At 39.5% G+C, this 14,217-nt stretch overlaps 1 protein-coding gene across 1 annotated transcript; it reads right to left on the bottom strand.

Annotated features, from left to right (window-relative positions):
- Positions 1–1,402: 1,402 nt before the first annotated feature.
- On the bottom strand, positions 1,403–11,184 carry tmem170a (transmembrane protein 170A). Its single transcript, XM_084555229.1, has 3 exons — positions 10,939–11,184; positions 7,743–7,913; positions 1,403–7,300 (listed from the first exon to the last, which is right to left on the bottom strand). The coding sequence occupies exons 1-3, from the start codon at positions 11,051–11,053 to the stop codon at positions 7,170–7,172; spliced, it is 417 nt and encodes a 138-aa protein (XP_084411355.1). The 5' UTR covers positions 11,054–11,184; the 3' UTR covers positions 1,403–7,169.
- Positions 11,185–14,217: the final 3,033 nt, after the last annotated feature.

The following is a 14,217-nucleotide window of genomic DNA, read 5'->3' as shown; positions in this document are numbered from 1 at the left end:
TTGCACAACACTGGTCATATTAAAAAGAACCAAAGAAGGTGTATTGAGAGGAATTCCCTGTGTGGCAGTGTTTCTTTATGACATATTGGTAACTGGATTAGATGAGAAAGGCCATCTACCAATCCTTCAGACTGTGTTGACAAGGCTGAAAGTGAAACTTTCTGCAAAGGAAAGTGGAGCATCTGGGTGCTGATGCACAGGTGCCTAACCCAATGAAAAAAAGGAAAAAGGAAAATCCTGAAAGGTTTCCCCCAAAACCCATATGCTGACCTCAAGCCCTTTTAGCAGAGAAGAGTGGAATTAAGTGTGCGGGACAGATGAAGCTAGAGTGATTATACCCACAAAGGGCAAAGGAACCCAAAGGACCCTAGAGTTACAACATCAAAATCCTTATAGCATGTCAAGACTGAAAAATCTTTCAAGATCTTAAGCTAGGTGGCTGGGAATGGATAAAGATGTAATTAAGGAAGTGCAGGCATGTGATGAGTGTAAAAAAACACCAAAGGTCACCTCCTGCTGCACATTAGACCTCTAGGTGTGGCCAGAGAACAATGCCAAATGGCATAAGGCCAGGCCCGAAGTGGCTAATCGGGAGGACCGGGACAATTCCCGGTGGGCTGGTCTGACTTTCGGGCCGCGAGGGCCGGTGTTCAATTATTATTTTTATTTATTTATTTATTTTGGGCCGGTGTTCAGTCATGGCACTGAGTGGGTATCACGTGTATGCTGTTACCGCTGTCGCTGGGCCGGCTCCACTTGCAGCTCTTTTCGTTTTCTTTTTTTGCAGACGCAGCCTGACGTAAGACGTCCGTGCACACCGCACACTGTCAGTGGTGTTTGGAGCCTGGCTCCAGCCCCAGAAGTGCAAGGGTGTTTGCAAAATGGAAAATAAAAAGAGCAAGGGTGGTGCAGAAAAAGCGAGAATTAAAAAGAGAAAAGCACTGGAGACAGATGCAACCAAATGTGCAAAAATCAGCAGCTTTTTCAATAACACGTGCTCGCGATCTGAAACAACCAATGAAGATGATGAAACGGGTAAGACAAGATGTTGAACAAAATGCAACTTTACCTGCACCGTTCAAGTGAATTAATTAGCCTATCAAGTTAATTAATTAGGCTATCAAGTCAATGAATTGCGTGGCGTTGTAACATATAGCCAGTCTAACCTAACGTTACATAATTTAAATAATAGTATGATGAAACGCCACATAACTGGCCACAAACTTTGTACTGTAGCCCCTCAGATGCAAGATGCATCAAATTTAATATTTAATATTTTATTTATTCTTTTTTTTAATTTGTTGAAAAGGATGTTGTGTTGCAAAGAATAATGGTGGAGATGTGTACTCATGTTGAAATAAATCCACATTGTGAAGCAAACATTATTTCCACTGAATTGGAATTATTTTAGAAAACATACACAGAATTACAAGGCTTTGGAGAACAGTGCGCTATTGTAGGCTTAACATGTAAAGTTATAATTACATTATTTTAATATAATAGGTTGTGATCTAAAGTGGGCCGGTCTGAGGCATGAAACTCCAGGGCTGAAAATGAGTCCCACTCCGGCCCTGCATAAGGCATTTGAGATTCTTATTCAACTATTCTATTACACCACATGGAACAAAAGGCTTGTCGTCTGCGTAGTTAATAATGCCAGAAAGATGTACTACCCATGCCAGATATGACCGATAAAAGTGTAGCAGAGGCGCTGTAGCAGAACTGAAATTAAAAAAAAGTTACATATCATTGTATTATATTGTGTACTGAGAATTTTGTAGGGGGCATGGTATTCGAACATCTACAGTTTCTAATGAAACTACTATATTTTGTATAAAAAATAGTCCATATGAACACAATCAACAGAGTGATTTAACTGGGAAGAAAATAGATCATATGTGTATACTTAATCATCTTAGTTCAAATAAAAAGTAATTTAAAATTTTAAGTACTAAACAAGTGAAGACTATGTGAATCTCACTGCATTCAAAACAGACATTACAGACAATGAAGAATGTGTAAATTTAATGAACCATACAAATAATACACTTCCATTGAACCATAGGATGCACAATTAGTGCAGAAAAATGAAATAGTAATTCATATTCACTCATAAAGAAGCTTAAGAAATCAGCAATAAAGACCTAGAAATAATTAAGAATATATACAAATCAGTTCATTGTCACAAATGACAAAAATGTAAAACATTCATTGAGAGGAAAGATTAAAAGCTTGTCTAATTTGTTAGAGCTCTGACCATCATTTTGTCCCCTTGTTTTAACCTAAACAAGAAGAAAAGCAGAATGACTGTAAATACACTTTCTATGCTACATTTTCAGAGATGTTCCACCTGTTCCTGTACCACCTCTACCACTAAATAAATTTGCTTAAGAAGATAAAAGGTTAACTCATTTGGAATGAACAATAATATATATAAATAAATCGCCACCTGGATGTAACTATGCAAATAGTTACATCCAGGCTGTAACTATCCAAAACTTCAGCTGGCAACAGGTTATTTAACTCCAACTGATGCAATGAGTAGCTTCCAATTTCTTAAACAACCATGTTGAAAGACACATCCCGTGGTCGTGGAAAAGATGTTACTCTGTTTAAGAAAGGGTCAAATCATTGGCATGCATCAAGCAGAGAAGAACTACATTATTAAAAACTGGAAGGATAGTGGGGAACCATCGTCTTCGAGGTAGAAATGTGGTCTGAAAAAAGAAGAGAGGCAGATGAAGTGATGCACCCATCATGCCTAGTGTCTACTGTTCAAGCCTGTGGGGGCAGTGCTATGATCTGGGGTTGCTGCAGTTGCTCAGGTCTAGGTTCAGCAACATTATGTGCCCAAAGAATGAGGTCAGCTGACTACCTGAATATACTGAATGACCAGGTTATTCCATCACTTAATTTTTTTCTTCCCTGATGACACGGGCATATTCCATGACAATGCCAGGATTTATTAGGCTCAAATTGTGAAAGAGTGGTTCATGAGGCATCATTTTCACACATGGATTGGCCACCACAGAGTTCTTAATCCTATAGAGAATCTTTGGGATGTGCTGGAGAAGGCTTTGCGTAATGGTCAGACTCTCCCATCATCAATAGAAGATCTTGGTGAAAAATGAATGCGACACTGGATGGAAAAAAAATCTTGTGACATTGCAGAAACTTATCGAAACAATGCCACAGCGAATGCGCACATGTATATATGTATATATATACACACACACACACATATATATACGTGTGTGTGTGTGTGTGTATATATATATATATATATATATATATACACACACACACATACACACAGTTGGAACCAGATGTTTACGTACACTGTGTTAAAAGCTAAACCTCTCCTGTTTTAGGTCAGTTAGGATTACCAAAATTATTTCTATTTGCTAAATGCCACAATAATGAGAGACAATTTGTTACTTTCTTCAAAGTCAGAAGTTTACATACATTTCCTCAGTATTTGGTAGCATTGCCTTTAAACTGTATGACTTGGGTCAAACGTTTTGGGTATCCTTCCACAAGCTCCTCACAATAGTCTGCTGGAATTCTGGTCCATTCCTCCTGACAGAACTTGTGTAACTGAGTCAGGGTTGTAGGCCACCTCGCTCACACACGCCTTTTCAGATCTGATTGGGGCTTTGTGATGGCCACTCCAAAACATTGATTTTGTTGTCCTTAAGCCACTTTTAACTACTTTGGCAGTATGCTTAGGGTCATTGTCCATTTGGAAGACCCATTTGCGCCCAAGCTTTTACTTCCTGGCTGATGTCTTGAGATGTTGCTTCAATTTTTCCACTTAATGTTCTTTCCTCATGATGCCGTCTATTTTATGAAGTGCACCAGTTCCTCCTGCGGCAAAACAGCCCCACAACATGATGCTACCACCCCCATACTTCACAGTTGGGATGGTGTTCTCAGGCTTACAAGCTTCCCCCTTTTTCCTCCAAATGTAACGATGGTCATTATGGCCAAACAGTTCCACTTTAGTTTCATCAGATCACAGGACATGTCTCCAAAAATTAAGGTCTTTGTCCCTGTGTGTATTTGCAAACTGTAATCTGTCTTTTTTATGTTGCTTTTGGAGTAATGGCTTCTTCCTCGCTGAGTGGCCTTTCAGTCCATGTCGGTACAGGACTCGTTTCACTGTGGAGAATGACACTCTCTTACCAGCTTCAGACATCATCTTGACAAGGTCTTTAGCTTTTGTTCTGGGGTTGATTCGCATGTTTCAGACCAAAACACGTTCATCTCTGGGACATAGAACCCGTCTCCTTCCTGAGCGGTATGATGGCTGGACATTCCCATGGTGTCTATACTTGCGTATAATTGTTTGAACAGATGAACGTGGCACCTTCAAGCATCTGGAAATTGTACCCAAGGATGAACCAGTCTTGTGGAGCTCCACAATTCTCTTCCTGATATCTTGGCTGATTTCTTTTGATTTTCCCATGATGTCAAACAAGGAAGCAGTGTGTTTGAGGTGTAGCCTTAAAATACATCCACAGGTGTGCCTCCAATTAACTCAAATGTTGTCTGTTAACCTATCAGAAGCTTCCAAAGCCATGACATCATCATCAGGGCTTTCCTTCATTGTTTAAAGACATAGTAATCTTTGTGTATGTAAACTTCTGACTTTGAAGAAAGTAATAAAAAATTCTCTAAGAAATTCTCTCTCTCATTATTGTGGTATTTAACAAATAGAACTAATTTTAGTAATCCTAACTGACCTAAAACAGTCTGATTTAACTTCAGACAGCGAGGATAAAATGTTTGTGTCTTTTAACACAGTGTATGTAAACATCTGGTTTCAACTGTGTGTGTGTGTGTGTGTGTGTGTATATATATATATATATATATATATATATACTAGAGATCAAAATTAGAGAACAACCCATAATTTCCTAAATGTCAAATTCAGTCCATTGTCGTCTCATAAAATTATCCAAACACAAGTAAAAGGGCAGTGTTTTAAGCATATTGCACAAGTTACATATATTCTGTAGCACAGTATAAAAAAATTAAATCAGATATTCTAAAAAGAACACTGATCAAAATTAGAGAACACTTTCAGATACCTCTCAGTAACTGGTCTTTGTGTGGCACCCGGTGCCAATTTCCTTAATTATCTGACAACCCCTATTTAACTGGCAGCCTAACTTCCAATTTTCACTAACTTCACAAGATGGCAAGCTGTTCTCGAGTCACTGAAACCCTTCAGCAGCAGGTTGTCCAGATGAAGGCCAAAGGGATGACCTTGTCAGCAATAGGGAGAGAGGTTGGTCGTTCCAAATCTGTGATATCCAGAATATTACATTTTTACAAAGTCACAAATTCATTCAAGTCCACCAAGAAGGCCGGCCGTCCACGAAAGACAACTGAAAGAGAGGACAGGATGATACGGAGAACCTCAATGGACAATCGGTTCAACACTGCAGCTGGAATTGCTCGTCAGTTCAGTGCCGAACACGGTAAGACTCTGTCTCGTCACACAGTGTCTCGACGTTTAAGAGCATTTGGAATGAAAGCCCACTCTGCAGTGACCAAACCTCTCATTAGCAGAAAGAATCAAAAGGCTAGACTAACCTTTGCTGAGGAACATGTTGTGTGGACAGAGGAAAACTGGTCCAAAGTTCACTTCAGTGATGAAAGCAAGTTTAATTTGTTTGGATCCGATGGAAAACATTGTGTTCGTCGTCAAACTGGGGAAAGACTGAACCCAAAGTGTGTATATAAATTTTTTTTTTTTTTTAAAGTCAGTGAAAGGTGGAGGAGGAAGTATTATGGTATGGGGAATGTTTTCTGCAACAGGAGTTGGGCCTCTAATACAGCTACATGGCAGAGTGAATGCAAATGTGTATAAGAACCTTCTTTGACAACATATGATTCCTTGCCTGCATTCATCACCCAATCAGCCAGCAATGTTCACGCAGGACAATGTCCCCTGTCACACTGCAAAATAAGTAAAGCAGTTCCTTTATAGTGAAAACACTGAAATAATGAAATGGCCAGCCCAGAGTCCTGATCTAAACCCTATAGAAAACGTCTGGAAAATCTTTGGGGACAAAGTTATGGCCAAGAAACCCACTACTGTCACTGAACTGTGGAAGAGACTCGAAGAAGAGTGGACTAAAATCACACCAGAGCAGTGTGAGAGACGGGTTATGTCCTGTGGCCGTAGATGTGCTGAAGTCATTCAAAGCAAAGGCCTGTCCACTTCCTACTAATTTCTGATTGTCATATCCTCCAGAAAATTATGTTATAAGCTTTCTTTGTGCTACAGGTATTGCTGTTCTTTAATTTTGATCATCACGTTTTCTACAAAATAAAGTTGTTTTTGTTAATGGTCTATGTTTTGCTGTAAAACACTATTCTAGTAGCATGGCATTGCCACAATAAAGAGTTCTTTAAATGTTGAACAATGAGGATTAAATTATTTCGGAAAAAATCAAGTGTTCATAAATTGTTCTCTAATTTTGATCTCTAGTGTATGTGTGTATATATATATATATATATAATCTGAATAAAAATATGAGGACGAACAAAAAAAACGCAGCTACAGACAAAATATTAAGGAAAAACAGCCCTGAAGATAAACACCACTTTACTTTAGAGACATTGCATTAGAAAATAGAAATTAAGGCCTCCAGAGAAAAAGCTTCTTGCATATACTCATCACATTTCTCTTTTAAATAGCAGCAGGCTGTCAATTTGCATGCTATTCTATCAGTCTGCAGCCATTGCAAGGAGTCAGAACTGTTGTTGGACATGCGCACACGCACACAAACCCATGTGCACATGCACACGCGCACACAGCCCCTGAGAGAAGTTAGTGGCATCCTGCTGCCTTCACATGATGCATGAGTACCAACCTAATGAAATTAGGATTTTTGCTTAACTCTGTAAACAGGGAACACACTGATGGGGTCAGTAGCTCAGAATGCTTTGTGCTTTATAACACATAACTTCAGTTTATACACTGCTCTGCCTTTGATAGTTGAATAAAAATCTGCCCTGGTGCATTACAACAAAATGACATCAGGTCCTTCACTGGACATGTTTACATGTTGTTGCAGGATTCACGAAAGATCTAGTCTTGTTACATATTAAAATCAGGTCCTGTTGAGAGAAGTCCCTAGGCCTACCAAGGTAGGCTAAAGGGTGGCAAGTATCCTGAGGAAGGAGATGATAAGGACAAAAAATGACTGTCCAACACCAAAAACAAGAGCCTCTAAAGAGATCATCGTCTTCCCTGCTGCTTTGTACACACCTGCTATGGCTGCACCTAAAAACAAACAAAGAAAAAACAAGTATTCAACATCATTAATGTTAGTTTGATCTGTTATTTTATAAGGTAGCAATGCTTTTAAGCTTTTAAGTTGTCAGAAATAATCCGAGGGTAGAAACTCGACCCTGTGACACCACTGTATAATTACAAGTAGACTGAGTATTTCTGTAGTTTCAATAACTTTAACAGAGAGATAAGTCTGGTGCTAGAGTTCCAAATTAAATGCTATTAGATTGTATGCTGCTGTAGTTCTTTCTTATCTAAATTTCAGATTGTATACAATCTGAACAAATATGTCATTTGGATAAATATGTAAAGCATCAGAATTGTTATCCAGTATTAAACTACTTGGATCAGAATCTACCCTGAAAAAAAATCAGGACAATCATATCATAATACAAGCAGAAATAAAAGCACATATATAGGCAGAAAGTCTTACTAGTGAGAACTCCCCCACAAACTGGTCCCATGATGCCCATGAGGATGATGGCAATGGGCATAAATCTGGCCATCTTGTGCTGGTGCAGTGTGGCGAGTGACAGCAATGCAGCAGGTAAGTGGAAGACCAGAGAGGAGACAGCTGCCCACAGAAACACTCCGTACCACATCTCTGGAATAACATACAATCATGCATTCATGGATCTCTTCATGCCAATCAATAAACAAAACAAAAAAAAAACATCGATCAACATTTAAAGCAACCACATAATGCAGAGAGCAGCTCAATCGCACAGAAACCTCAAGTAGCAACACGCAGGTTTCAAAGTTTAATACAGCTAACAACAGTAATTTCAGCTAATGCTACTTAAAGACAATGTGAGACCAACCACTCTGCCTAACTCCTCGCAACCGTCAGACCAATTTATATGTGCTATCCCTCCAGTAGTTTAAAGTTTTCAATAATGTAAAAAGTCTTCTGTAAGGACTGCTGAACTCTCAGGATAAACTTGTTGTCAGAAGTCATCTGGTACTGGTATGTATAGCACAAGTGAGTAAGAGACTATTAAGTCACTTCTATGTTCAATGTGTCTGTATTAGTAATATAATAAACTAATGAAACCAAACTAAGCTAATAAAGCACATGCTCTGTGTCTACATTAGCAACTAACTTTATATCTGTCCCAAGATTGTAAAGTGCATTTAGCGCTCAATATAGCATTTAAGCACTGTGGTTTCCCATGCATCCACCATCAGTTACAGTATTTCTGTAGCACCAGTAGCCATCAGCAAGAATAGTTTGTGCCTATTTTACGGCCAGTAAAGGGCAATGCCACATAGTGAATCAACCCTGTGTTTAAATGAATAGTGTAGATCATTATGACTTCGGATTTTTTAAAGTCGACTGTGGTGAAAGTCGAGTCAACGTTGACTAGTCGATGACGTCACACATAAAAACACAGTAAAAAATAATGCTTTGCAACAATGAAATCTATGACCTGAATGTATATTGTAGCGTTTCACACAAAAGAAGCTTCGGGGGCTTTTCTGCAAGGTAACTGAAGCTTGAACACAGGTTGCTGTTGGCCACGTCAACACCATAAACACCGTCAGAAACTTCTAAGGGGCTCTCGCTTGGCAAAAGAAATATATAAATGAATAAAACACACTCTAGAACCTTAGCAACAATATCAACTGACAGAACTGCACCTTAACAAATGAATTTATCAATACTGCACTGCAGATATGTATAACCTATATTCTGCACCGCCAATACCATTTAATAGCACTTCACAGCATGTTGTAAGACAATATATACTGGGTCTGGGTGGGTGGTACATATCTAAGTAACATCCACACGAATGCCAGGTCCAAACGGTTCACAGCAGAACATTGCATTGTCACATGATGGTCAATGCTATTCACATCTTCTGTCATAATGATATGCCTGATCGATCAGTGTATGTATATTTGAGTTTAAAGGTGTCATTTCTCGTCACATATTTCGGTTTATCCTGAATTATGTTCCTTTTATACAGAACCACTGATTCACCAGACAACTCTAAAGAAAGTTTTAATATAGTGGTGGAAAATAAATAATTGGTAATAACTGTCTTCACTGAGTGCCTGAGTAATTTATTTACATTTCAACAGTGAGATTTTGTTTAGGCTTTTTATAGTGGCATGCTACCAAGAAGATGTCAGAAAAATCAACAAGCCCATTGGTGTTTGGACAATCCACTCTTGCTACTGAGCCACAGCTGCCACAAGAACTTGTATACCACCACATTGCACAGATCATTACCACTACCTGCAGTCTCACAAAGTAAAATAATTCAGTACATCACCTGTTTAATTACAGTAAAATATTTAAAAATAAGATGGGCAATTGAACTTTATAATAAGGGTCAAACTGTATTACCCAAGAATTCTCCACACAAATTTACTATTGGATTGATACCTCATCTTTGGTGTCCTTAAACCATTTCGCCACAACAGTGAAAGTGTGCTTCAGTATATCCACTCAATATTGTCATCCACTTAATCATTCAGATGTGAGTGATCCAGTCCCTCCAGCAGCAAAGCACCCCCAAAACATGATGCTGTCACCCCTATTCTTTATGGATGGAATAATGTTTTTCAGCTTGCAAAGTCAGCTTCTTTTACCTCCAGACATAATGACTGTCGTTGCCAAACAGCTGGTTTTTAATTTCATCAGACCAGAGGGTATTTATTCAAAAAATAAGTAGCATGTGCAGCTGAGCCATATAATGGCTATGTGGTTATATTCCTTAGCCTGTTACCACCACTATGATAAACGAAACTGCTGTTTGCAAATATAAAAATGGTATTTTTTTTTTTCTTGGCTGATTTCTTTGAATTTCCCCATGATGTCAAACAAAGATGAACCCACTTTGAAGATATGCCTTAAAATACATCTGCAGGTAGTATTTTTGTACATTTCCAAGCTGTTCAAAGGCACAGTCAAGTGTATGAACATTTCTGACCTATTGGAACTGTCATAGAATAAATTATAAGTTAATTAAAATATCTGTAAACAACAGTTGAACAAAAAAATAAAACTGGGTCATGCAATCGGTTGATGTCCTGGGCGACTTGGCAAATTTATAGTATGTTACAAGGAATCTGTGGAATGGTTAGAAAAGTGTACGTAAACCTTCAAACTCCAACTCTATTTTTTCAATGACTCCACTACTATTAATTTCCAAACTACGTAAGACAAACTTAAGAGTTGTTGTTTTGTTGCCCACTTTCCGAATACAAGCAACAGGAAACTTAAAAATTTGCTTGCTTCTACATCCCCCCTTGATAACTACCTTAAGTGTAATACAGTAATAATATAATACAATACAATATGATTTAATATGCACGCCTTTCAACGACGCTTGAGATTGTTAATCCGGTGTATTTATTCAGAAACGTAGGTCTTTAAAGAACTACGGCGGAAGCTATCGTTACGAAGGAACAACCTAAACAATGCTAACGTGTACAAACTAGCATCCAACAAATGACCAATAGAAAGGCACGGAAATTGAGCATTTACTTTTTTCGTTAAAAGGGAAACATATAAGATACAATTTCGAGTGGTATTTGTTTATCTAAAGAGTCTTTATCTCAAGTAGTTTAGCACAACTACATAGCCCGCATAGCTAACAAGCTATCAAACATTGGCCCACCTGAGAAGTCACTGAGAGATGTATTGTTGCCTCCGTATGTGCCATTTTTTCTCGGGACTAGATTCAAGCCGAGTATTTGCTGAACAAATCCGATCTCGTTGTACCTATCCCCCATGTCTCACACAGGTATTTGATACTGCATGAGTAAATGATCACCAACGGACGTCTAAAATAAAAGAGTTGGTGAGGAAGTCTCAACCTAGACGCAAAGCTAACTGGCATTAGGCTAGCTGGGTTAGCTGTCAACACAACTTATTTTGACGTCACGAGGTAGTTTTTACCCTATCAGGCAGCAGTAAATGGAAACGCGTTTGAACGTTTTGTTAGTTGGACTGCATATTCTTTACGAATATATAATAATAATTTGATTAGTCAATATTACAATTTTAGATATTAGAAATTACAGTTTAAAGTCTGGTGGAGTAGAGCCGCAGATACTTCGCTTCTAAACTTCCAGTAAAGCAGTGGCGGACTGGCCGTCGAACTGGCCCGCTCGGCGACTGCCGACGGTCTGGTCGGGTCGCACTTGATTTTTAAATCAACAATCCGTCGTGCGGCTCATTAGGGCATCTGCCCCGCTGAACCTCACACAGACTGAGCAGCAACGTCGGGGTCAAACCGCACAAACACACCCGCTCCTCTCTTTTTGTGAGGTTCTCCGTCAGGTCACAGCACTGCACACATACACACACCAAGTGGCGCCTCCGCCCGCACCAGCCTGCTACATTAAAAATAGGATTGCTCTCAAGTTTAGGGGGATGATGGTGTAACCTATTTTATTTAACTTACCACTACACTGTTAAATGTGCAGACTACACATTTAACAGTGTAGTAATAGATGAAATAGAATAGAAATTATGTTCATTTATTATTTTTATTTATTTCAGTTTATGTGATTTGAGTAGGTTATTGCAGCACAACAGATATATTTATTTTGTAGGGGAAAGAAACAGAAAAAGCTGTGTGGGGGAGCATGTTGAGCCTTTGTTTTATTATTTTACACTGTCACATCAGTAGGCGCCCAGCCTAACTCACTCTTGGTGTTTTGCGTTAGTCGGGTTGTGGTGGCCTGGGATGGTATCAAATTCCCAGCCTGAATTATTGTCCCAGTCCGCCCCTGACGCGTGAGGTTCGTAGCTGGTCAAGGCACAGACAGGGGCGTAGCACCAAATTCTGGGCCCTGTACACTCTTAATGTCAGTGGCCCCTATCCATGCCAGTGCACGAAGCGTGCGAGCAAAAGAAATTGAGGGCATTTATTTATGAATAAACAAGCATAAGTAGGGTTTTAAGATAAAATCAGATCAGATTATACTGATGACTGGTTCTTTCATTCACCACCTGAATTGATGCATTTGGCCTATTTGTGCTCACACATCTCTAAACATTAGGCTACATCTGGTTTGTGTACTAACGTTTTGATTCATGACACATTTTGATTTAAAAATATTTATTCTTGAACAGGAGCCAACAACTGCACTCAGAGAATCAAAACAAATAAACTATTTAATTTTTCAATAAAATTGTTCTTCAGCTTGCAGAAAAAGAAATAAAGCCTTGCTAAGGCTCTACACGAGGTGTAAGGATGTAATTTACATCCCAGTAAATGCCCACTGACGGATATTTCTATTTGCAAAGTCACTGATAAGATTTATGAAACTGGTTAATGTTGACAACTAACGTTAGCTGGCCCCATAATCGTCTTTACATGTAACAGCAAGCAACCTGGTTGGCGAACTTTAGCATACAAACATCGGCAACTGCATGTTGTCCGGACTACGACAACGTTAACATTAATTGGTTGCAGTTACACAACAAGTAAACTCGGTTCACCTTTCAGAAAGAAAGCAGTTAATAGTTGCTTCCCCTCATTCCGCTTTATTTCTTTTTCTTTCCACTCTTTCTTTTTCTGGTACCCCAATTTGTGTTTTTTGGGCGGCATGATGCAACTTGCCTCCAGGTCATTCAATCTGGACTCACTGACGTAGGCCTACTTGTCGCCGGCCGGTGTCTATGGGCAGACTAAACCATTTTGCGTCTCCAAGAGGGGGCCCAAGAATGTCCAATATGTTTGGAGGGCTGTGACACAAAGTTCATTCTCTCAGCTGATGTTATCAATGCTGGCAGATCTTCAGAGAAGCAGCTGTCTGTGAGGGAGAGGTGGATCTAGAGGACTATACATCTGCTGTCCTCAGCTATTTTAGCAAGTGTGCAGAGTGTGTAAGTTATCTCCAAAGAATAACGGGCAATGTTACTTCTTGTTGACGCTCTTTATTTCTCGCCCCCGTGTCACACACCAGCGGTAACTTACAACTTGAGACGTAACTACTTTCGCTACTGTTATCAGTGCACATGAACTCAGATCAGTGCGCGCATACACAAAACAGTCCCCTGGATACCACACTCATATGACATCTCCCCTCTTTTGAGTCATAGACATAAATGTATGCAAACAATAACCAAGAAAACCTGCAGTGTCTCTTCTCCTAAGGATTATACAACCGAGGCAGATAATGATAAGAGAGAATAAGGTCCTTTTGCCTTCACTCTGCGGTCCATCTCATCCCAAACCATTTCGACTGGGTTTAAGTCAGGTGACTGTGGAGGCCAGGTCATCTGGCGCATCACTCCATCATTCTCCTTCTTGGTCAAATAGCCCTTACACAGCCTGGAGGTCATTGTCCTGTTGAAAAATAAATGATACAACTAAACGCAAACCGGATGGGATAGCATGTTGCTGCAGGATGCCATGGTAGCCATGCCATGCTGGTTCAGTGTGCCTTCAATTTTGAATAAATCCCCAACAGTTTCACCAGCAAAACACCCCCACACCATCACACCTCCTCCTCCATGCTTCACAATTAGAACCATGCATGTAGAGACCATCCATTCACAACCAAAGATCTCAAATTTGGACTCATCAGACCAAAGCACAGATTTCCACTGGTCTAATGTCCATTCCTTGTGTTTCTTAGCCCATAAAGGCCTGATTGGTGCAGTCCCCCTCTAAACAGTTGATGTAGAGATGTGTCTGCTACTAGAACTGTGTGGGATTGATCTAGGCACTAATCTGAAGTGCTGTTAACTTACAATTTCTGAGACTGGTGACTCAGATCATACTTATCTTCAGCAGCAGAGGTGACTCTTGGTCTTCCTTTCCTGGGGCGGTCTTCATGTGAGCCAGTTTCGTTGTAGCGCTTGATTTTTGGTTTTTGCAACTGCACTTGGGGACACATTCAAACTTTTTTGCGATTCTGTGTGTTCATTTTTTACCTAGTAA

Source organism: Chelon labrosus (assembly GCF_963514085.1).
Source record: "Chelon labrosus genome assembly, chromosome: 11".
Taxonomy (NCBI): domain Eukaryota; kingdom Metazoa; phylum Chordata; class Actinopteri; order Mugiliformes; family Mugilidae; genus Chelon; species Chelon labrosus.
This window is presented reverse-complemented; position numbering and strand designations above follow the sequence as displayed.

Excerpts from the sequence above, each read along its gene's own strand:
- tmem170a (XM_084555229.1), bottom strand. The coding sequence starts at position 11,053 with ATGGGGGATAGGTACAACGAGATCGGATTTGTTCAGCAAATACTCGGC. Across the intron at positions 7,914-10,938 it reads ATCTCTCAGTGACTTCTCAG|AGATGTGGTACGGAGTGTTT; the intron begins GTGGGCCAATGT and ends ATGTTATTCCAG. Across the intron at positions 7,301-7,742 it reads TTGTGGGGGAGTTCTCACTA|GTGCAGCCATAGCAGGTGTG; the intron begins GTAAGACTTTCT and ends GTTTGTTTTTAG.